We start from the raw sequence: 23,138 nt of genomic DNA, 5'->3' as shown, positions 1-23,138 counted from the left end.
CAGACCAGGAGGAAAAGTTGCAAAGAAAATGCGTTTTGTGTCTGGACTGAGTTACTGATGGTAGAGTTCCAGGTAGCCAGATCATTGAAATAAACAATTTTTTCTCTAAGAAGGGAGCGCTTAAAAAAATTTTTTTTGAAACAAAATTTTGCTATTTAGCTTGGCTGACCCAGAACCAGTGGTGCTAGGATTACAGGTCTACTTCCCATGCCTGGCTGGGGACAGAGTCAGGTACATCTGCCCTTTCTCTATGCCCAATACTTTAATCCTGGAGAAGGCACTGCTTTGTATTATGATTGACTCAGGTTAGTGTCTCCTATGGAACCGAGAGCCCACGGAGGGTGGAATGTGAGACTTGCTTATTCCTGAGAGTTTCAAAACCACTGGGTCTTAGATTGGAAGAAATGTGAACATCTAGAACTGGCCAGGCCATGGGGAGGCACGAACAGGCATGAATCACTTGGGGGACACTTGTGCTAGAAGCTAGATGCGCAGAAGTTACTCCAGCCAGTTTCCCCAGTAGCCTCCTTCTAGGTCCATCAAGCAAACAGGCAGCGAGTTTGCGTGTGTCTAGTGCTAGGATGGTCAGACCCACGGAACCAAGCCTCTGATGGGGTTGTGTGAAGGAAGACTTCCCGAAAGGGCGAGGTGAGATATGAGCCAAGCTGTGGAAAGAGTAGGGCGGCCAAATAAGAAGTGTATAGATGAAAAGACACAGCAATGGGAGACGAGACACTTGTGACACACTGGGGGATGTTACCCAAGAGTTGAATGTGCTAGGGCTTCAGGGAGTCACTCATGCCACTGAAAATGTCTCAAGTCTGAGCAGAATGGGCAAAGGTGTGTGTGCAGGAGGTACGAGGTGAGAGCAGGAGTGGCTGTGGCCTCTCTGGGACTCAGAGATGGGCTGGGTCAGGAGAGGGAGAAGTGGGGGCTCCAGAGGCTGCGTGCACGAGAGTCATCCAAAGGAGGTAGAGTCCAGCAGACAGCTTAATACTATGTGTGGAACTGGGATCTTCCAGCATGCTAGACTTCCAGAGACAATGGTGATACTCTTCCTTTCTCTCCTCCTTTTTCCTCTTTCTCTTCTTCTAGACAAGGTCTCATATATCCCAGGCTGGTGTTGAATTTGCTATGTAACAGGATGATCCCCATTTCTTGATACTCATGCCTTCATCCCCCAAGAGCTGAGATTATAGGCCTGTACCACCATACCCGGGATTGGTGCACAAACCCAGGGCTAGGCAAGTACTTTACCACCTGAGTTACACACTTTGGATTTCCAAGGATTCTTGTCTGATTTCTAGACTGGGGGTTGAATTGGTAGAATTTAGAATAAAAACAAACAGGGTAATGACTGTTGTGTTGTGTGTATAACTGTAGATGTAGGCATGTTTGAGACCCTCAGCTCATTCCACGGGTACTGAAATCTGAAGTCTGGTCTTCAGAACTCCTCAGTAAGTGCTCTTCACTGCCACACCACCTCTCTAGACCTTACTAACATTTAAAATGACTTATTTACTTTTGTTTTATGTTTGTTTTGCCTGTATGTATGTATGTACACCACATGTGTTCAGTGCCTGTGAAGTCAAAAGAAGGTGTTGGATCCCCTGGAACTGAAATTATAGAAGATTGTGAGCCGCCATAAAAATGCTGGGAACCAACCCCAGGTCCTCTGAAAGAGCAGCAAGTGTTGCTAGCTGATGAGCTACCTCTTAGTGCCTGCCCCCAACCAACATTTAAAAACACATATATATATGTGTGTGTGTGTGTGTGTGTGTGTGTGTGTGTGTGTGTGTGCATGTGTCATGGTCCATGTGTGGAGGTCAGAGGACAATTTATGGGAGTTGATTCTCTTCCTCCACCATGGGACTGGGGGATTAAATTCTGTCCTCAGGTTTGTAGGCAAGTGCTCTTACTCACCAAGCCACTTGCCGTCCGTAGGTTTTGTGCACTTAGAACATGATGGGAATTCTATACTTTAGCTCATTTGATTTCCACCCTGTGACGTTGCTCCTGAAGACATGGATTCGGGAAACATTAGCTAACCACTAATGGTGAGAGAGAACGCAGTCCGCAGGGCAAGAAGCAAAGGTAGCAGACAGACAACATTTGAGGGAAGAAAAGTCCCGAGGAAACCTTGTAGGTAGGAGGCCAAATGGGGTGGTATCCTGGATGCTAAGCTGGGCGAAGGAAGAGCAGCGTCGAGGTCCAAGAGCTCCTGCAAGGAAGACCGGAAATGTCCATCGGGTTTAACAGCCAGAACACCACAGGTGACCCAGGAAGACAGGATGACAGTTGCTGAGGAGTGTACAGTGAGTGCGCAAATCGGATGAGGAAAGAAAAGAGGCGGTAAAGGAGAAATGTCCTGTGGATCTTGAATCTAGGATAAGGGGTGTTAGTGAGGGATTTCAGAGCCCATGGCACAGTGACAGGCCTTAAGGAAGTGAGAAGAGTTGGGATTCCCAGTACAGCTGAGGCCTGGCTGGAGGAGCGAGCGTGCCTCTCTATGTGAAGAAGAGATACTGGAGGAGATGCAATAACTTTGGGCTGTTTGGAGAGAGTGGTTATTGGCAGCTGGGCAGCCAGCGAAGGCTGCAGACATCTGACCCCTGCAAAGATGAGTTGTTTGGAGTCAGATGGAAAGATGAAGCAGGGGCAGACGGGGCGACAGGCAATGTGAGGAGCTGGCAGGAGTCCAGGGCCCTTGCAGGTATCAGGAGAGGGTTCAGCTGGCTGAGATTGACACCTTGGAGAGGGTGAGCAGCAGGGAGATGAGGTCAGTAGATGCAGACTGTGTGGGCGGTGCTATCGCTGGGGTTACTGGTATCCAGGGATGTATCTGGCTCCAGTCACAGGTCCAAGAGGTTTATGTGCCGTGACATTAAAGAAGCTACTAACCATGACTCCAATTCCTCATCTGTGAAATGGTGATAACCCCAAAAGGGCTATTGCAGGAGGGCCAGATAATAATGTGCACAAAAAGCTTAGTGTACTGTCTGGATGCTGGTTAATGCAAACCCATGGGATGTGTTTTAAGGGATACCAACTGCTCACAAGATGTGAAGAGGACTGAGGTAGGAAAGGCCTGCACAGGATCTTGAAGACCCACAGCTCACAGCCATTCTGTCTCCGCTAGGCATCTGACATACAAAATGTGTTTTCTGCCTTTCCTAGGCTCACGGAGCTCCTACCCAAGTTTTCTTTCTTTTTTTTTTTTTTTTTTTTTTTTTTTTTGGTTTTTCGAGACAGGGTTTCTCTGTGGTTTTGGAGCCTGTCCTGGAACTAGCTCTTGTAGACCAGGCTGGTCTCGAACTCACAAAGATCCGCCTGCCTCTGCCTCCCAAGTGCTGGGATTAAAGGCGTGCGCCACCACCGCCCGGCTTTTTCTTTCTTTCTTAATTCTTCTCTTTTCCCTTCTTTTTTGAGCCAGGAGCTCCCCTAGCCAAAGCTGTCCTTGCACTAGAAATACTTCTGCCTCAGAGCCCCGAGGACTGTGATTACAGACTTGTTTCACCACGCAAGTCTCTCTAACTGTACCGGAGCTAGGCCGGTCCCCAGGCTTTAGGTCCTAGGGTTCCGGAGGATTAATTAAGTCAGTCATCTCTTCTGTGGCAGTTGAGGTAAGCAGGCCAGAAATTAGCAGAAAAGGGAAACCAGCGCAGGCGCAGTATTAATGAGCTCGCTCACCTGCGCTTGGGTGGGAGGGGCTAAATCCGGAGCCCCGACCCAAGGCGCGATGACGTCACTGGCGCGCCACTGCAGACGCGTCCCGGAAGCGACGGCGGTGGAAGGGGCAGACGGCTCTCTGGAACCTGTGACTTCGGAACGTCGGTGGGAGGTGGCGCGGCGTGGGGTGGGGCGGACCTGAGGGAACGCTCCAGGGCTTTGCTGCCCTTCCGTCCCCAAGGCCGTCCCTGCCCCTCTCTCCCACCTCCGGGTAGGTGATGGCCATTACACCCTGCCCCCGTGTGTTTACTGGATCTGGGGCTCTCACCTGGTGGGGACCGCCACCTGCTGGCCCAGCGACCTTGGCTTGGCCTGCCTTGCGCGGCTTCGAAGGTGCAGGTGGTCGAGGCCTCTGTAGGCGCTGATGCTGATCGCCTTCCTAGGCGCCTATGGTGCGCGTGCCCCGGGTTCTTTTTTTTTTTTTCCTGGCTTGTCCTATCGGGAGTTTGGAGTCCGGTTGGCCCCTTTCCAAGTGATGAATGGAGGAACCAGGGTTAAGAGTGTGATAAGTGTTTTGCTTGGAAGAGTTCATGAACCTTTGGAAGCACTGCCCAAGGTTCTCCCAGTCTACACTGGGGTTGTTGACAGAAACTTCCCAGAGCTAGAGGCACAGTCCTCTTGAAGCAGACACCTGAAGGAGGAGTAGAATTACCAGCTAAAGATGGGAGAAGGATATCATGGGACATCTTTTCGGATTACCAATTGTCTTCCTTCAACAACTTGGTTTATGCTCTTGAAAGGTCTATGGGGGGAAAAGAGCGTTGAAGGGGCTCGTGAAGAACAGGCTTTATATCCAAATTGACCACTTCACCCTGCTGATCTTCAGCAGGAACTAAGTTTCCTCCTCTGTGAAATGGGTAGTCCCTCTTGCCTCAGAGGTCTAATTCCAAGTACCACATGGCGTAATGCAAGGGGAAGTGTGTTGAAGACCGAAGTGCATTGTAAGTGTGGGCAATTACGATTACAGGATGCAGACAGCAGATCGGGACCCGAGTGGGCCAGAGGTGAGCCCCGGCGTGATGCCTGAGGTTCTCTCTGAGTGTCCACCTGCCCCCACCAAGTCGACAGCGTTTGATCTTTTCAACCTGGTTTTGTCCTATAAGAGGCTGGAGATCTACCTGGAACCCCTGAAGGACGCAGGTGATGGTGTTCGATACTTGCTAAGGTACAGACTTTACGAGTTGCTCTTCCTTTGGTCTCTGTTGTTTCTCTGGCCAGTTAGGCAGTAGTTGGGCTGCCTTTTCTGCTCTTGATGACTGGTTCTGAGGCTTTGTTTGATCTCTACCCATGTTCTGGCCCTATGCAGGGAAGGTAGGAACTGGGACTGCCTAGCCTGCATCAACATTCTTTGTGGCTGGATAGAAAAGCCCTGGACATTGGTCCATTATAGCGTCGAGCAGGCTTAGGTGTTTTTCGCCCCTTCTCTCCCAATATTAACATAATATTAATATTTTGATTTTATGTTGTTACTTTGTATGTGTCTGGCATTTGTGTGCAGGTCAGAGGACAGCCTTTGGGAGCTGGTACTCCCACTCGAAATTAGACTAGTCTTGGCAGCAAACGGCTAGGCTTTCTCACCAGCAAGTTACAATTTTAAACATTTATTATTTATATTATGGTTCTCATTTTTTCCCCTAATTTGCTTCATTTTTCATCCCCTGCCCTTCTCTTTTAGTTGTCCTTCCTTTTCCTTTAGTTATCTGAGATAGTGTCTTAGTACATAGCACAGGCTGGCCTGAAACTCATGTGGTTTAGGCTGCTCTCAGACATACAGGCTTTCTGTTTCAGACTCACAAGTACTGGGATTACAGGTATTTGCCAACTTGCTTTTAAAAATGCTTTTTTGGACACGGTCTCACTGTGTATCTCTGGAAGGCCTGGAACTCACAGAGGTCTGTCTGCCACGCTCTCTGGAGTGCTGGGACTAAAGGGTGCACTGCCATGCCTAGCCTCTCCTTTTATTTCCCCCTTAAGTGATTTGTTTACTTTTTAGATTTTATGCGTATGAAGTATTATCTGTATATATTTAAGTGCACCACGTGTTTGCCTGCTTCCCTCAGAGGCTGGGAGAGACTGCCAGAGCCCCTGAAATTGGAGTTATAGATGGTTGTGAGCTGCCACGTGGGTGCTAGGAACTGAGCCTGGATCTTAACCAGTGATAGCTCTCCAACTCCTGGGTTTATTTATGTTACAAGTATTTTATTTGAACCTATGCCTGTACTCCCATCACTTAGGAGGTAGAGACAGGAGGATGAGAAGTTCAAAATCATCTTTTTCTTTGGGCTGTCAGCTCATACACCCCCTCCCCCCCAAAAAATGACACAGAGACTTATTATTAATTATATTAATTATGAAAATCCAGCTGATAGCTTAGGCTTGTCCCATTAGCTCTTATAACTTATTAACCCATTTATATTAATCTATGTTTTGTCGTTTTGTCTCTCTCTGTCTTTTTTTTTTTTTAACCTCTCTTCCATCTTCTTTTTTTTCCTTCTTCAAGACAGGGTTTCTCTGTAGCTCTAGAGCCTGTCCTGGAACTAGCTCTTGTAGACCAGGCTGACCTCGAACCCTCAGAGATCTGCCTGCCTCTGCTTCCTGAGTGCTGGGATTAAAGGCATGCGCCACCACCGTCCAGCTCTCTTCCATCTTGTACCTCTGGTTTTCCTCTCGTGTCTTCTGGTGTTGGCGTAGGTGTGTCATCCTGTTGTTTGTTCCCCCAGTTCATCTCTTCTCTCTGCCCAGAAAGTCCCGCCTATACTTCATGCCTAGCTATTGGCTGTTCAGCTTTTTTCTAAACCAATAACAGTGACAGAACTTCACACAGTATAAAGGAATATTCCACAATAATCATCCTTCGCTCCATAGCAAGTTTGAGGCCAGCCTGGGCTATAGGAAACCTTGTCTCAAAAACCATACCCCCCAAAATAAATAAATAAATAAATATACAAACCCCCAAAAGATATCCTAAATTGCAGATAAATGACTTTGTACTGTAATTCTGAATCCTTCAGTTTTTTTTTTTTTCTTTTTTCTTTTTCTTGGTTTTTCGAGACAGGGTTTCTCTGTGCAGTTCTGGCTGTCCTGAAACTTGCTCTGTAGACCAGGTTGACCTCAAACTCACAGAGATCCTCCTGCCTCTGACTTCTGAGTGCTGGGATTAAAGATGTCTGTTACCACCACCTGGCTATTTTATATCTTTAAATAAAAGCATTTGATTTTATCAAAATAATGTCATACCTAACATAATTGAAAATAACTCCACAGCCTGGGGCTCTTAGTTTCCAATAAAGATTATGAGGAAAGAATGCTATTCTTCACTTTTCTCATGCAGGCAAACACATATCACCCTAAACAGATCTCAGAACCACTGGGGGCTGCTATTATGGTAAGAGTAAAATAAAAAATAAGCCTAAAATAAAAAGAGATCTGGAAACTCATCACACTGTAGTGACATCCCTTTCCTTCCAGAGCTACTCTCCTCGGTCTGACGTCTTTGCTGACAGTTTGGTCCTGGGAGACCCACAAAGCAGAGCAGCCGATCCTACAAATTTTACTGTAGCTTTGGACCCAATAACCAAACTCCCTTGTCAGTCAAATCCTCTTTACTAAGAAAAGAACAATCAAAAAGTTAAGTGACTCTGACAGCCACTTTCACAGCCCAGGGACCCCTCTGCCAGCTGAGGAGATGACAGCTGGACTACAGCCCCTCCATCCAGCTCCGAGCTGGTCTCCCCGTGTCCTCAGACCTGCAGACCTAACAAGTTAGTGTGCCAAGAGGCACTGCGCCACCAGCAAAGGAAAGCAGGCACTTTTCTCTCCTTTCTTTGGGGACTTTTGTATTGTCATTTGGTGGTGGTATGTGGTGGGGGCTGTATCTTTTTCAGTTCTACCAATTGTGTTTCCTGGGTGATAACTGCACTGAGCTAAATTCCCATCCCATCAGTTTTAGTAAAGTAAAGTAGCTAGTCTTTTTCTCCTGAATTAACATATATTTGAAACAAAGTCAGATAAATGCTCAAAATTGTAGAAGTAAAGAGATAAAGTAATGTGGGCAAAGATGTCCGTATTCGTTTTTTCTCAATTTCTGTGTTGATGAGTACTGTATTTTTTTTTTTTTTAAAGACAAGGTCTCACTGTGTAGCTCTGGCTGGCCTGGAACTCACTGTGTAGACCACTGGCCTTGAGCTCGCAGGGATTTTCTGTGTCTGCCTCCTGAGTGCTGGGTTTAAAGATGGCACCACCACTCTCTGCCCCTGTCGGTGGACTGGTGAGCTGAGGGGGTTTTCATTTTTCTGTTCTTTTTCGTGGTCCAGCAAGTGGCCTGGAAGATGTTCTGATAATGGTCTTAGGAAATGTGATAAAGGATAAAGGACACGGTGAAAGAAGAACCTTATCAGTGTCCCTTGTGAAGGACAGAGCACCACAAACCATGGTGCAGTAGGGGAGCCAGGCTTCTAGGAGTCAGTAGAAAAGCTCTTCTCGGAAGAAGGTTCTGTGGGTCTTAGTTTTGTCACCCCAGGGTTAATGTGTGCCCTCTCCGTTCCTCTGCTAGCCCCCTACAGATAGGCCCATGTGTTTTTCTCCTCGGTCCTCAGTGCCCCCGCTTTCCTCATGTTGGATTTGGCTGACTGACTGTGCTGCCAGGCGTCTTTCCGGCCGTCTTGTGATCAGAACTCTCTGTGTTGTAGGTGGCAGATGCCTTTGTGTTCCTTGATGACCTGCCTGGGCCTCAACATCTTGTTCCTCACTCTGAACGAGGGTAAGAGTTACTCCTAGAGGCTAGGGGGTCTTTGTGAATGAATGTGGGGACGAATCCTGAGTTGGAGCGATGTAGGAGGGACCACGTCTTTGCCAGTCTCATTTTTCCTAGTTCCGGAGAGATCCTCAGGTCTGGGCCTCTGTGTGACTTTGGGTACATGATGTAGCCCATCTGTTGGGCCTCCATTTCCCTCATCTCTGAACATCATGAGGAGTGAGAGCCTGTGTGAGCCACTCAGATCAGCAGCTAGCAGACGACAGCCACCGCCACTTCTGTATTGCTTTCTTCTTGACTGCTGTGGATACATCCACTTTTTCCCATTTTGCTTTCCTACCTTGTTAGGGGTCGTTTGTCAACACGATGTGTGGTAAGGTTGTCAGGAGGAGGGTCTGAGGAGAGACTTTCCCCACAGCAGTCATTTTCTCCGGCCCAGCACACAAGCCTTGACGCGGTGCTGGCGGGTGCTGGCGACCACTAGCACAGAGAGAGGTACACAGGCAGGTACGAGGAAGGCGTGGCTAGGCGGAGACTGCAGAAGGCCTGGGTGGCAGTGTCTCCTGAGGACTCTGTCGTGTACGCTGTGACCCAGGCCCTGCAGGGTTGGAACTGTCAGATAGTTGTAGGACAAGCAGCCTCCTCAGGAAGTGAGTCCAGGGCAGAATGTTTGGAGGGGCTGGTCCTTTATGTGTGTGCTCTTACATCACATGCATGACTCTCAGTATTTCCTGTTTCCTGTGGACATATGAGTCAGTGGGTAGACAGTTACCCCAGTTCACAGGATCGTCTATTTTTGGACTGCTTTTTTTCTTTTTTTGAGGCGGGCGCTCTCTGTGTAGCTCAGGCTTACCTTAAACTCACCATGTAGTCCAGGTTTGCCTAAAACTACCTATTCTCCTGCCTCAGCCTCTTAGATTCTGGAGTTACAAATGTAAGCACCATCATATCCAACTTTCTTTTTCTTAGTTGTATTTTCCTTTGATTAACTCTTCTAGGACGTTAGTGCGTGACTAAACACAGTTCTAAATTCAGTCAATTTCAATGACAAATCGTGTAACTAACATTTACGATAGCCCACTGCTATCTTTGTTTGCTATTGCGATATTGTGTTACAAGGGAGAAGTTCCTGCTTTGAATTTTGTCTCTGACTCATTCCCTATCCCTCAATATTCAAGACCCCTTTCTTATCCTGAAAGCCAAAGGAAAGTTCCAGTCTGCCTTAGTGGTAGAGAGGGCTAAATTTCATTCTTGGAAAATTTCTTGCAGCATCCAGACTGCAGATGTGAACCATCTAGTGTGTACTGTGGCATTTTAAAAATTTTATTTTAGTGTCTGGGTGTTTTGTCTTTATGTATGTATGTGTATGCAGTGTCTGTGGAGGCCAGAAGAAGGCATTGGATCTCCTGGAACTAGAGTTACCAATGGTTGTGAGCCAGTGTGGGTGCTGGAAGTCAAACCCAGGTCCTCTGACAGAGCAGCCCATATTTTTAGCCACTAAACCATCACTCCAACCCACAAGGCATTTTTTAAAATTTAAACAAGGCTGGAGCTTATCCGTGACCACATACCTGGAGCTCATAGTTTCGAACCTACTTTCGCTGAAGAGCTAGCATATCCATAGTATGTGGTGTGGGCGATAAGATCTATGAGGGAAAACGAAGCTGGGCTGAGCATGCCGTAGAGTGGGGAGATCTGCCGTTACACCCACAGTGTGATTCGGTCAGGCCTCTTGGGCAGGGCCTGGAGGAGGCGAGGAAGCAAGCTTGTGGGCACCTCAGGCAGGCTCCAGGGCCTTGTTTACTGTGTTACCTGCAGTGTTTTTGATCTCTTAGGTGCCTGGTACTCCATGGGTGCCTTGATGATTTCGGTGCCCGCCCTACTGGGCTACCTTCAGGAGGTGTGCCGGGCACAGCTGCCAGAGTCTGAGCTAATGCGGAGGAAGTACCACAGCATAAGGCAGGAAGACCTACAGAGAGTTCGCCTTTCCCGCCCCGAGGCTGTGGCTGAGGTGAAGAGCTTGTGAGTATTGAAAGGAGGCCAGGAATGTGGGGGAGCCAGCCGCCGCCACCCTGCATGCTGCCCGTGTGCCACAGACTTCATTCTGCTTAATCTCTCTCCCGGTTCTGAGCTGAGAACTATTTTTATCTTCCACTTAGAGAGGAAGGCAGAGGCTTAGCTAGCTAGTGACTGAGACTCCAGATTCAGCTGCCTTCACAGCTGTGTTCTTTTCCCAAGCGGGACCACTAAGTTTCTTGCTTAGGTGCCGCCTGTGCAAGCCACTGCTGGGTGAAGTGTTTAACTATTCTTCATCAATGAAAACCTGAATGATCAGAGAAACGACAGAGAAGCAACCAGTGACATGTCCCCTCCTTGTTCCTCAATCCCAAAGGACTGAGACACTCTCTAAGCCCCACCCTACTATTTCCTGTGTCTGTCTGTCCTCAGTCCTTCAAAACCTGTAATGATTAATTTTGGTCAGTTAGCTCTGGCTCTGACTCAAAGCAAATTTTATTGGCAGTCTTGGGAGCATCAGAATGCTATCAAAATATCACACAAAAGCTGGGCTTGGAGCCTGCTTCACTTCTGTGCAGCATGTGACAACTCGCTTGCTTCTCTGTAGTCTGGTCCCTTGTCTGTGGGCTGTGGAGTTGGGCTTACACAGAGGATGGTTGTGAAGATTGCTTGAGTGTTGGGTACCCAGGAAGTGTTCGGTGTTAGTCATCATTACCATCCTAACATGACGTGGCTGGTGCTTTGAGGAAGTGGCTTTAAGACTGCTGACGAACATTAACCATGTTATCGTCAGTGACAGCTGGCTTTTCCTGAGCCTTTCCTTCCTTGGATCAGGCTCCATGTATGCTTTTGACATCCATAGGGTTATAACAGAACTAACATGTCCAGAAACCGAGTCATTAGGAGTGAGGTCCAGGTGTATGAGAAAACAATCAACAAATGAAACTTTTTAAAGTGAAGTCATTTTATGCATTTTTTCTTTTTTTCTTTTCTTGAGATGATCTCATGATGTAGTCTTGACTAGCCTGGAACTCAAGCTGTAGACCAGGCTGGCTTCAAACTCACAGGTCTGCATGCTTCTGCCTCCCAAGTGCTGGGATTAAAGGTGTGCACCAGTATGCCTGACACTGAAACAATATCTGACAAGAGGCGCAAGAAGAATGGAAACAGTTCATATCCCATTCATACAGAGTGGTTACTAACGCTTGTCACACTGGCTTTAGGTCTCTGCTTTTTCCTCAAACCATTCGGAAATTACAAATTTCCACTCTGTTTACTCCAAACACTTCAGCCTTTGTTTCCTGAGATCAAGGACATTGTCTTATGTATTCTCAGTAGAATTTGGAATTGGGATATTTATATTGATATATTAGTATACATAGTTTATAATCATATTTTGCCAATTGTATTGATAAAGTTTTTAAATACTGTTTTCTCCTGGTCCAGGGTCCAATTTAGAATCATGCATTACACTGAAGGTTTTTTCTTTCCTGTAGTGCTAAGACTAGATCCAAGACTTTGCCTGCCAAGCCCCCCAGCCCTCACCCTTAGTGTCTGTGTTCTGGTGACCTGAGATGAGCAGTTCCCTGTGACCTTGACATAGTTGATACAGTAACAGCACAAGCTTACTGTGGTGTTGAAGTGCCTCAGTTTATGTCCTCTGGCTCCTTGTTAGAGTCAGGGTATACATTTTGAGCAGGACTGACAAGTGGAGTGTCATGTTCCATATGAGAGCCACGTGATGCCAGGAAATAACTTTGGTCACCTGTAAGGCTTCTTTAGCTTACTGTTTACCTTGTTGTTAGTAACCTGTGGAGAGGTACGTTGAGACTGAAATATCTTGGTTCTCGTCAGCTTTCACTCAGCTGCTCTGAAAGCCGCTGGTGGGTCCCGCTTTCACTAGCTTGTGCCCTGGTGGCTGAAGTGGGTCTCTGCTCACTCCTCGTTTGCATTTATCTCCTGGCTTCTGCAGTGGGGAGTGTGCTTCTCCTTTATTGTCAGTGTGAATGCACAGATTCTTATGTCTCTCAGCGGGATCTGATCTCTTCCTCCCTTCCTTTCATCTTGGAGTGTCTTGGGTTTGGCCAGTGGGACCACTTTGAGCTGGTTTTTGTGTTCTTTCATTATATCCCCATCATTTTTCAGTGCCTCCTTAGGGTGTGGCACACCAGGATATTCACATCTGTCTTCTACTGTCCCTGCTCCAGCCCGAGAAGCAGCCACGTCTCTAATGAGCCCTTGGGTGGAAGGAGAGCATGGACTTTACAAAGTGCTCCCCCAATTGTCATAAATAAGATTAAAACAAAACAAAAGCAGGAACCTTAACTACGTCACCTCAGTAAGGGGCTCCCTAGGGGTTTGGAATGGGTTGGAACACTTTGCCAAATCATCTTCTCCTAGCACGAGTGTTTACAGACTGGCTACTATGAAGCCCGCCTCTGCATCCTCATAGCCTCTGTGCTCCTGGAAGGTGGGTGGGCTGACTTGGGAGCAGGCAGGGCCTGTCCACTCATATAAGCTCCTGTGTCTGCAGCTTGATCCAGCTGGAAGCCTTCCTGACCCGCCTGTGCTGTACCTGTGAGTCAGCCTACCGTGTACTACACTGGGAGAACCCCATGGTGTCCTCACAGTGAGTGGTCTCTTTCTTTTCCACCTCCTACTCCCACTCCATGAAGCCAGGTATCTTGTAAAGGCTTCTGTCCCACCCACTTCAGGAGAAGAGCAAACCGTGGTCCTAGGGTGTGGGTCTGCACATATGCTTTTGTTTAGGTGCCATTTAAAAGGCACACAGTAACAGTACTTGAATAATAGGCAGGTAGCTCACGGTGTGATGAACCACCACCCTGCCGTAGCAGCTGAGCTCGTGTTCAGTAGCTGCCTTCTGGAGCTGCTTGTGCCTATTAGCTTCATATTGAATGAGAAATTTCTTTTCTTGGCTGGGCGGTGGTGGTGCACGCCTTTAATCCCAGCATTCGGGAGGCAGAGACAGGTGGATCTCTGTGAGTTCGAGGCCAGCCTGGTCTATAGAGTGAGTTCCAGGACAGGCCCTAAAGCTACACAGAGAAATCTTGTCTTGAAAAACCAAAAATTTATTTTTTATTTTTAGATTTGTTTATTTAATCGTATATATATGTGTGTATTATATATAAATGTTTTGCCTACATGTATATGCATGTATATCTTAAGGGTGCCGGTAACCAAACCATGATCCTCTTCAAGAGTCCAAAGTGCCCTAGGCCAGTGAGCTACTCTCTAGTCTACATATGAGATTTCTCTCTCTTCATTAATTATGTCATAAGTGGTTGCAACAACGTCTTTGGAATTATTTTGTAATGTGAACTGTTAATGATTGTAATTTATGGGAGTGTTCTTTTAGATATTTAGGTAAGTTCTTTTCATTATTAGCCCTACAGTGAGCATTTTTAATTTTTTGAAAAAAGTCTTAAAGATGAACTTAAAAGATGGCTTATTGTATAAATGGAATGCATGTTTTTGAGGTTTTCCTGTATCAGTAATGATTATAACTAATGTCTGTCTAGGTTTCACTTTGTGCCAGGCCTGTGCTTAGAGGTCTGCTTATTGTCTTTTTCTAGTGACTCAGTGAGGTGGATGTCGTTTAACCTGCATTCACCCTGTAGGTGAATGAAGTCATGCTCGAGAACCAAGGGAGAATGTTCAGGCCCAAGTCTGTGTCTAGATTAGCCCAGACCCTGCAAGCAAGTGTGTGAGCTCCCCGCTTGAGACACAGTGTGGTCTTACCAGTGTCACTTGACAAGTCAACAGCTTAGTACTTCTGAGTGCTTCCTCAGCAGTTCCACACTGGTTTGATCGGCAGGTCTTGTCAGTTTGTGCCCCAAACTGTTTCTCACCTGGATGCGCCCACCCTTCCCTTCTGATCTTGGACTTTCTGTCCCTTCAGGTTCTATGGCGCTCTTCTGGGCATGGTGTGCATGCTCTACCTGCTGCCCCTCTGCTGGGTCCTTGCCCTTCTAAACAGCACACTCTTTCTGGGAAACGTGGAATTCTTCAGAGGTAAGCCCCAGAGATCTGGGTCGAGGCCCACGCCAAGGACCTGTTTAGGCTTCCTGCTTCTGTGTGCTTGCCACAAGGGGGCAGCTTCCCGCTGGGTATCTCTGGGAGTGTGCTGGGGTTGGGTAGCTGACCGTTCCCTAAGGTGGCTGCCATTAGAGGTCCTCCTCCCTTCTCTCTCTTCTCTTCTTTTCTTTTCTTTTCTTTTCTTTTCTTTTCTTTTCTTTCTTCCTGGTATTTATTATATATACAGTGTTCTGTCTGCGTGTATGCCTGCGTGACAGAAGAGGGCACCAGATCTCTTGACAGATGAGTTGTGAGACAGCAACCATGTGGTTGCTGAGATTTGAACTCAGGACCTCTGGAAGAGCAGACAGTGCTCTTAACCACTGAGCTAGATAGAGATCTCAAGCCCTCCCTCTCCCTTTTTAAGGCAGATGCATCATTACTTACTGATACAGTGTGGAGAGGTCTTTTTCCTAAATTGCCACCCACTTCTGCACTGTGGTCACCTGGAGTAGCTGCCATATCTCTGTGTGACCCCTAAGTCCACTGTCTGGCTTCTGGATGCTGCGCAGCCTGGAGAGGCCCTGTGCTTGGGTGATTGCTGTCGTCCCATCCCCCATGTCATCGTCGTCCCCTGCACCCGTCCTTAGTTTATGATCACTTGCTGTAGTGACTCTCTGGCCAGTTCTCTATGTAGCAGGGGGACGGTGCAGATAGAGAACACTCCTGGAGTACCACTTACTGTGTTTCTGGGAAATTCCTTCTAAAGTTCTTTCTGAAATTTGTTTTTTCCTTTTTTTCTTTTTTTTTGAGACAGGATCTCACTTTATAGTCCTGGCTGACTTGGAATCTCTCTGTGTAGACCAGGCTGGCCTTGATCGCACAGAGATCCGCCTGCCTCTGCCTCCCCCAGTGCTGAGATTAAAGGTGTGGTATGCACCACCACAGCCCACTTACTGTGTCTTATGTCACCTCTGACCTAGTCTCATTCCCTCTGCAGTGGTGTCTGAGTATAGGGCTTGTCTGCAGCGGCGGATGAACCCCAAGCAGGAAGAGTACGCCTGTGAGAACTCAGCCCTGCAGGAAGCCGCGGGACGGAGCACTCTGCTGGATAGCACTCCTGCCCCGACACCCACAGAGGTGAGTGTCTGGCCATTGGCAAGAGGGTCTTTCCCTTATTTGCCTTATTCCCCCCCTCTTGTTTGTAAGTCCTGACTTCTGGGCTGGAGCTGTGGAGCTTCTTCCTGCCTAGTAATAAAAAGTACAATGAAATAGTTGCCTGGGCTTTTCTGAGCACTTGGTCTGTGTCTGGTGCTCACTAAAGCCCCGTGGGGTGTGAGCACTTGGTCTGTGTCCGGTGCTGCTCTAAAGCCCAGTGGGGTGTGAACACTTGGTCTGTGTCTGGTGCTCACTAAAGCCAAGTGGGGTGTGAACACTTGGTCTGTGTCTGGTGCTCACTAAAGCCCCGTGGGGTGTGAACACTTGGTCTGTGTCTTGTGCTGCTCTAAAGCCCAGTGGGGTGTGAACACTTGGTCTGTGTCTGGTGCTCACTAAAGCCAAGTGGGGTGTGAACACTTGGTCTGTGTCTGGTGCTGCTCTAAAGCCCCGTGGGGTGTGAGCACTTGGTCTGTGTCTGGTGCTCACTAAAGCCAAGTGGAGTGTGAACACTTGGTCTGTGTCTTGTGCTGCTCTAAAGCCAAGTGGGGTGTGAGCACTTGGTCTGTGTCCGGTGCTGCTCTAAAGCCCAGTGGGGTGTGAACACTTGGTCTGTGTCTGGTGCTCACTAAAGCCAAGTGGGGTGTGAACACTTGGTCTGTGTCTTGTGCTGCTCTAAAGCCCCGTGGGGTATGAACACTTGGTCTGTGTCTGGTGCTCACTAAAGCCAAGTGGGGTGTGAACACTTGGTCTGTGTCCGGTGCTGCTCTAAAGCCCCGTGGGGTGTGAGCACTTGGTCTGTATCTGGTGTTGCTCTAAAGCCCCGTGGGGTGTGAGTACTTGGTCTGTGTCCGGTGCTGCTCTAAAGCCCCGTGGGGTGTGTCTTGAGTACGGGTATGAGAGTGTTTCCAGTGGCACAAGGGAAGGCTGAGGCACAGAGTGGCTGCCAAGGGCTTTTGGCTAGTAAACAGAGCTGGGTCTCAGGCAGGCTCTGTGACCACTGGCTACTATGGGTCCAGTGGGGACCTGTTCTACGACCCTGCCCTGTGGGGTTACAGGATGTCCTTTCCTGTGGTTGCCTTTCCTGCAGCTGTGCAGCTTCCTTGGGCTGGGACCAGGGACTTTGGATCCTAGCCTTTGGCTCTCAGCAGGTGGCTCTCTCCTGTAGGGACCAGTGTTGCCAACCTTCCCTTTGGCCATAGAATCTTTCTTCCTAGGACCTCACGCCAGGCAGTGTGGAAGAGGCTGAGGAGGCTGAGCCAGACGAAGAGTTCAAAGATGCAATTGAGGTGGGTGGCCTTCTCCCAGTCCCCCTCCTGACCAGACCAGATGTTGGGTGGGCTGAGAGCTGTGTTTTTTGTTTTTTTTCCCCTAACATCCACATGGAAGCCAGAACTTGCCCTGAGCTAGAAATTTGCTGGTTGAAAGAGAGCCACTGGCCCTTCCTTCTCCTGTCATCTATCTCAGGAGCCCAGGGCAGGGCTGGCTCTGTGAGCCTGTCCAAACCACTGTTGGGGTTGATGTTTGTCACCTGGGCTGGAGATGGGCTTGAGGTTATGATGTCAGGGAGCTTGTTTGGAGGAGGTGCCTGCGCTGTGCCTCTGCTTTTCTGTAGACTGAGTTCCACAGATGTCCCTTTGGGAGGGTGGAGAAAGAGGTTGCATGGCCAAGTGCTAGTTCAGGGGAAGTTCAGCAACCTTGATTTAGACAGTGATTTAGATTGCTAGTTTGAAGATGTGTTTTATTTGGCTTGTGAACCTTTAAAGTAATTTTTTGAGCCAGTGTTTAAAACAGGGCGGATTTCAATTAGAACTTTGCTAGTATCTCAGAGTCTGCGGCAGTCAGTGTAGCTGAGGGGCCATTGTCTCTTGTTGGACAAGTCACATGGGCTAGCAAAATCCTCAGCCGGTAGAGGTGCTGGTTGCCAAGCTGGATGGCCAGCGTTTGGTCCCTAGAACCCACATGGTAGAGGGGAACTAGCACTGGAAAGCGGTCCTGATTTTCTTAATGTCTGCTGTGGCACACACAATAGATGAACACAGGCATGTCAGTCACATGCTGCAGTTCCGTGTTGTCCTGCGCTCCTGTCCTCTCCGGTTACTGAGGTCTTCTGGCTGTTGTTACGTTACTGTTTGTCTCGGAGTAGAAACTCCCCTGTTTATGTCTCTGTTGTTGGAAGAGCAAGTCTTGTGAAGTTTACCTGGGTCCTGAAGCTGTGATGCTGCAGGTTTCCTCAGGGTGGGAATGGTTGTAGGCTTGAGTCTGGGGAGGGTGGAGATAGCTATGGCAGGGATTCCAAGCATTTTTGTTCATGACCCAAGTAAGGAACACATTTTTGAGAACACGTTTTCTGTTGAACTGTATATGACCAGCGGGAAAAGAGTCACGCCAAGCTTCTCTAAGCTTCCTTGGGTCTGGCCTGCTTCCAGAGAGCCCGCCTGTTCACCTTACACTGCGGTGCTCAGAGCTTGGGGTGGCACAACAGCTTCCCTTGCCCTCTTCTGTTCCTCCCTTCTTGCCATCTCTCTCTGTTTTCTCTTCTTCCCCGCACCCTGGGAGGCAGGAGACCCACCTGGTGGTGCTGGTAAGTAGGAGCAGGGTGAAAGGGGCAGGGCTGGGCTGGACGGGGTTGCCGAGTTAGCTGTGCCGCACTTCATGGGCCACCACGCCTAGGTGCCTCCGCACGCAGGCCCTGGGCTGTTGTAAGTGATGCGCAGGACTGGAACAAGCTCTTCCCACAGGAGGATGACGAGGGCACCCCGTGCCCAGCGGAGGATGAGCTGGCCCTGCAGGACAACGGGTTCCTCAGCAAGAACGATGTGCTGCGCAGCAAGGTGTCTAGACTCACAGAGCGGCTCCGCAAGCGATACCCCACCAACAGCTTTGGTATGGCCCGAGAGTGGGTTCATGGTGGGGTGTATGACTAGGGCTGATGGGACTTAGGGAGTTGGAGAACACCTGGACCACAGGAACAGAGTCCAAGAATTGTGGGCCCTTGTAAAGTTGTCCATTGAACCTTGGGAAATGCGCAAATGTCTCAAGGATGTGTGAGTGTGGTCTATTCGTGTCCACCTCTCTTAGTGATATTAGCTGACAGGAAGACAAGGTACTTGTGGGCCCAGGCTGCGGAGAGCCGTGATTCCCAAGGTGGCAGAACTTGACAGCAAATACTAGCTCAGCCAGTGTCCTTCGGCAAATCATGCCTCAGTTTCCCCTTCTGTAAAAGAGATAGTTCTTGTTAGGTTGTTGTGGATGGCATGACAATGCATGCAAGCGCACAGGGCCAGGCAGATTCTTAGTAACTGGGTGTCGTTTGTGTGCGGTGCTGATTAGGCCTGTGTGTCCCTCATTGTGACCTGGCCGTCTGCAGTAAAGAGTGCCTTCTTCTGGGTATGGGGGTTTTCTGAAGTCACTTGTAGCCAGTGTTGTAGTTTGGTTAGTCTTTGTTTTCTTGGGGTTGTGGGTGGGTCAAGGACATAGCTTTAAGGGTGGGTCTTTGAGCACAGCTTGGGGACCAGGCTCTGATCTGGATCCCTGAGAGCCGGATGAAGTCCTGGTGAGAGCCTGGAGTAGCTGGTGGTTGAGAGCCAATATGGCCTTTGAGTTGTGAATTCCAGTTGGAAATCCCTGGATTTATCTTCGGGAATTTGAGGGATGTCTAGGGTCTGCCTTCCTGCCCCTGACTAGTGATTGTCTTTTCAGGATTAGGTGTTCTGGACCTGCTTTTTCCTTCTGGCACTCAGGATCCCTTTTGTCTGTGTTAACTTCTGGCCCTGGTAGACACTCCAGGCCCAGGGCCATAAACACACTCATTCTCAGGTGGATGGGACGGGGCAGGCAGATCCTCTGGGCCCAGAAGTAACAAAGGGATGTTTGCCTCAGACATGGGACTCTCTCTGCTGTGGTCTCCCTGGTTCCATAGTCTTCCTTCCTTGATCCCAGAGAGTCTTTTAGCAAGAGCTGTGGGTTATCCTGGCTGGACTGGGAAGGAGCTTTGGAACTGTCATGGTCAGACATGTTATCCACGAGTCACAGCCGTGCCCTCTGCTACTGATTGCTGCCCTGCCAGATGATAACAGACCCCAGAACCCTTCTCTCCCATCTTTCATCTCTCCTTACATCCATCCCTTGACTGCCAGTTACCATCTGAGCTACTGTTGGCTGTTCTGCCACTGTCTGAAGCTGCTCTGTTTCGTTACACTTGGTGACTTAGGAAAGTGTGTGTTCCTGCGTGAGAGTTCTGCCCTCCATATCATTGTGGAAGGTCCCTGTGGTTTCAAGCTCCTCTTGTAATCTTCTGATGACTAAAAGCAGGAGTGGGCATTTCTGGAGGCCTGTCTGCCCCTCAGCTGTGTGCAGCTGTTTGTAAGGGAATATTTGGAAGGGTCACGTCTGGTGGGCTTCACTGAGGACACCTGAGTCAGGTCCCTGATGGCTTGGCTAGATTGCAGGGAGGAGAGTCTCTGTGTGCTCTAGGTGCTCCTTGACAATCTGCTAAGCCTGGGATTGGGGGTGGGTGAGGAGGTGGGTAGCCTGAAGGAAGCTACTCCTAGAGATGAACACTTTTTCTTATTCTGAATCCAGACCTTGCTCTCTGCACCCAGCTAAGATGCTGGGTTGTGCCAGGCTGGGGTCCTAAGTGTCTCAAAAGAGTTGAGAGCTGTTTGGGCAGAGTGTTCTGGGCTGGGTCATAGCTGAGCTGTTCCCTTTGTTTCTCAGGGAACTGTGCAGGCTGTGCCGCCACTTTCTCCGTGCTGAAGAAGAGGGTAAGTCTGCTGCTGTGTGCCTGGGGCAGTGTGCTGTGGCCGGCCTCCTACCAGACTCAGGAGAGCCGTTAGTCTAAGTCTCAGCTCACAGGGTCAGTGCATCTTCCCGTTTCAGGCCCACACCCTTACCAGCCTCTGTTGGCTGTTTGGTCCTGTCTCGTTCCCACTCCACTGAGGCCCCTCTTGAGTCGTACAGGATGGGACGATAGGAGGGAGCAGATACTGGGGTGTCAGGTGCCTGAGGTGGGCTCCATCTCATGTTAACATTTCTTGTCCACAGCGGAGCTGCAGCAACTGTGGGAACAGCTTCTGCTCTCGGTGCTGCTCCTTCAAGGTGCCCAAGTCCTCCATGGGGGCCACAGGTGAGGGCTGTAGGAGTGGGCTAGGGAGGCTGCCTTGGGAAAGGAGTGAGGGTAGCTCCCCTGGGGCCCTCTTTCCTTCCAGAGGAGACCACCTGGTAACATTTTTAACAAAAATCAGAATGATTTCTCTTCCTGTCCTAAAAGCTGTATATGTTTGTGGTAAATAAAGCCTGTGGAACAGCAGAAGGAAGAAAAACGCTCGTGTGTTCCGGGCAGGATGGTGGGGTAGGCCTGTCTGCCACTGGCTTGTAGGTGGCACGAATGTGCATTCGTGTTCTTGAAAATGGATTATATTTCACTTCCTGCCCTGTGGTGTGTTGCAGTGTTGGGCAAGCTTTTTTCTTTCCAATCTTACAAGTAGCACATGCTGGTTAACTATAAAATTTGGAAATTATTATAAAGAAAAAAGGAAGAGAAGAGTGATCCTGTAATCTTACCACCCAGAGATTTTTAATCACCGTTAAAATGTTTAGGGAAAATTTCCTCTGGTATTTTATTTAGAAAAAAAGAAAAAGCTTTACAAAAGTGTTTTGTGGAGGCCAGAAGAATTTCCAATGCACGGAACACCTGGAGAGGCTGCTGTTGGCATCAGAGCCCCAGTGCTCCAGCGTGTCTGAGGGCAGGGAGTGAGCTGGGTCAGGGAGGGTGCAGGCTGGGCCGTGGGTGGTCTGTCTAAGGACTGGGGAGGCTAATTCGGTACTTGGCACCTTGAGCCCAAAGGGTACAAAGAACCGTCTCACTGCGTTCTTCTTTCTTTTCAGCTCCTGAAGCCCAGAGAGAGACTGTGTTTGTGTGTGCCTCCTGTAATCAGACCTTGAGCAAGTGAGAAGAGAGGCTGGGCTCCCACTCTCCTGGAGCCAGCAGCAGACACTACTCTCCCAACCCTGGTCCTCTGAGGCGTGTGCTGGGCAAATGCAGCCCTACAGCTATGTCCTCCCTGCCCTTCCCCTGTTGCCGTCAGCTGGGCTGGTGATGCTCTGAGGCCCACAGGGAGAGGAACCCCTGGCGCTGTTTGCCCTGCTCTCCTGTAATGATGACTCAGGACTGGCCAGGGAATGTCCACCAGAGGGCAGAACTGAGCATAGCCTGCTCTCATCTGGACTCTGAAGTGTGGAAAAGAGGTTCGTTCCTGTTGAGTACTGGGCCTCTAAGCCCCAGAGAACCTGGAGGAGGACTTGGGGCACCATGGCCTGACTCTGCCCTTTGAACAGCTTCAGGATCTCTTGTTTTCTAGAGACAGGATTGGAGTTCCCAAGTGCCCAGACGAGCGTGTACATGAGGGTTCTGGCCAAGCCCCACAGTGTCAAGTGGATGGCAGCATGGGGAAGCTCTGCCTACAGATACTGTCTGCCATGATTTTCTGGTGTCTCAGCCCTGCTGGGATGGCTGCAGGACCCTCACATCACTCCTTCTGCTCCGGGTCTGGGCATCCCTCCTCTCTCACTGCCACCTCTCCCTAGCCCTTGTCCCATAGAGTGTGAGGCCAGGGGAGTGGAGTAGAGATTCTGAAAGCCCTTGGCCTTTGAGGTCCAGGAAGGTATTGGACCTTGATGGGCTGGTTCTTAGAGTCCATTGCTGTTCCAGAGTACAGTGTCCATTGTGGGATAAGGTCACATGGACAGTTTTGTGTTCCCTCTGATCTGCCAAGGGCCCCTGTGCCTCTTTTTAAGCCATGAGCTGGCTCAGGCCCCCTCCACTGGAGCTGCCCTGTCTTTTTAAAGTATTTATTTATTTATTTCACGGTTTTTGGGAGCATGCAGCCCAGGGGTGGGGTGAAGATGAGGGCTTCTGCCTGAGACCCGTCTGTAGACTCACGGCTCTCCCTTAGGGCTGCTCTGCAGGGTCTTGCACTATCGCAGGAGAACTGTTTGTGTGGCCTAAGCATGGGCTTGGTGGAAGCTGGGTGTGGGGTGAGTGACTCCCGGCTGAAGCCCTCTTTACTGATGAGCCATACACAGCAGTGAGGGGTTGTCAGTGGGGACCAAGCTGGTGAAGTGTACCCCTTTCCTGGAGGGAACGTCACCTCTGTGCTTATTTATACTGGAGAGCAGTGGAAAGGAGCTCTGTATGGGAATTGTCAATAAAAGGCCCCAAACTTTTGCTTTCTTCCTGTCCTCGTGCCGACTGTCGCCATCAGAATGGAGACCCGGGTGTCCTATGCTGTTCGCGGTCTTCACTTGCCAAGGGTGGGCTGTGGGGTGTGTCTTTGCACACTGTCTGGTAGTGCATGTGTGAGGGAGCCAGGCCCAGTGGAAAGCTGTGCCTTGTAAACAGAAAGGCCAGGCTTTGTCCTGCGAGCAGCTGAGGGTCTTCGGTTGAGGT

At 49.2% G+C, this 23,138-nt stretch overlaps 1 protein-coding gene across 2 annotated transcripts; it reads left to right on the top strand.

The window, feature by feature from the left end:
- The first annotated feature begins 3,778 nt into the window (after positions 1 to 3,778).
- Positions 3,779 to 22,915, top strand: Zfyve27 (zinc finger FYVE-type containing 27). Of its 2 annotated transcripts, XM_041660934.1 has the most exons (13): positions 3,779 to 3,940; positions 4,697 to 4,894; positions 8,418 to 8,488; positions 10,318 to 10,504; positions 13,032 to 13,127; positions 14,418 to 14,530; positions 15,534 to 15,673; positions 16,906 to 16,977; positions 18,252 to 18,272; positions 18,430 to 18,574; positions 20,408 to 20,454; positions 20,735 to 20,816; positions 21,578 to 22,915. In XM_041660934.1, exons 2-13 carry the CDS (start codon positions 4,698 to 4,700, stop codon positions 21,640 to 21,642), a joined length of 1,236 nt encoding a protein of 411 aa, XP_041516868.1. In that variant the 5' UTR covers positions 3,779 to 3,940; position 4,697; the 3' UTR covers positions 21,643 to 22,915. The 2 variants fall into 2 exon arrangements, with proteins under 2 accessions (XP_041516868.1, XP_041516869.1); XM_041660935.1 differs by lacking the exon at positions 18,252 to 18,272.
- The last annotated feature ends 223 nt before the right edge of the window (positions 22,916 to 23,138 follow it).

Source organism: Microtus oregoni, unplaced genomic scaffold (assembly GCF_018167655.1).
Source record: "Microtus oregoni isolate MIOR12 unplaced genomic scaffold, Mior012 000012F_ref0000307, whole genome shotgun sequence".
NCBI lineage: Eukaryota > Metazoa > Chordata > Mammalia > Rodentia > Cricetidae > Microtus > Microtus oregoni.
This window is presented reverse-complemented; position numbering and strand designations above follow the sequence as displayed.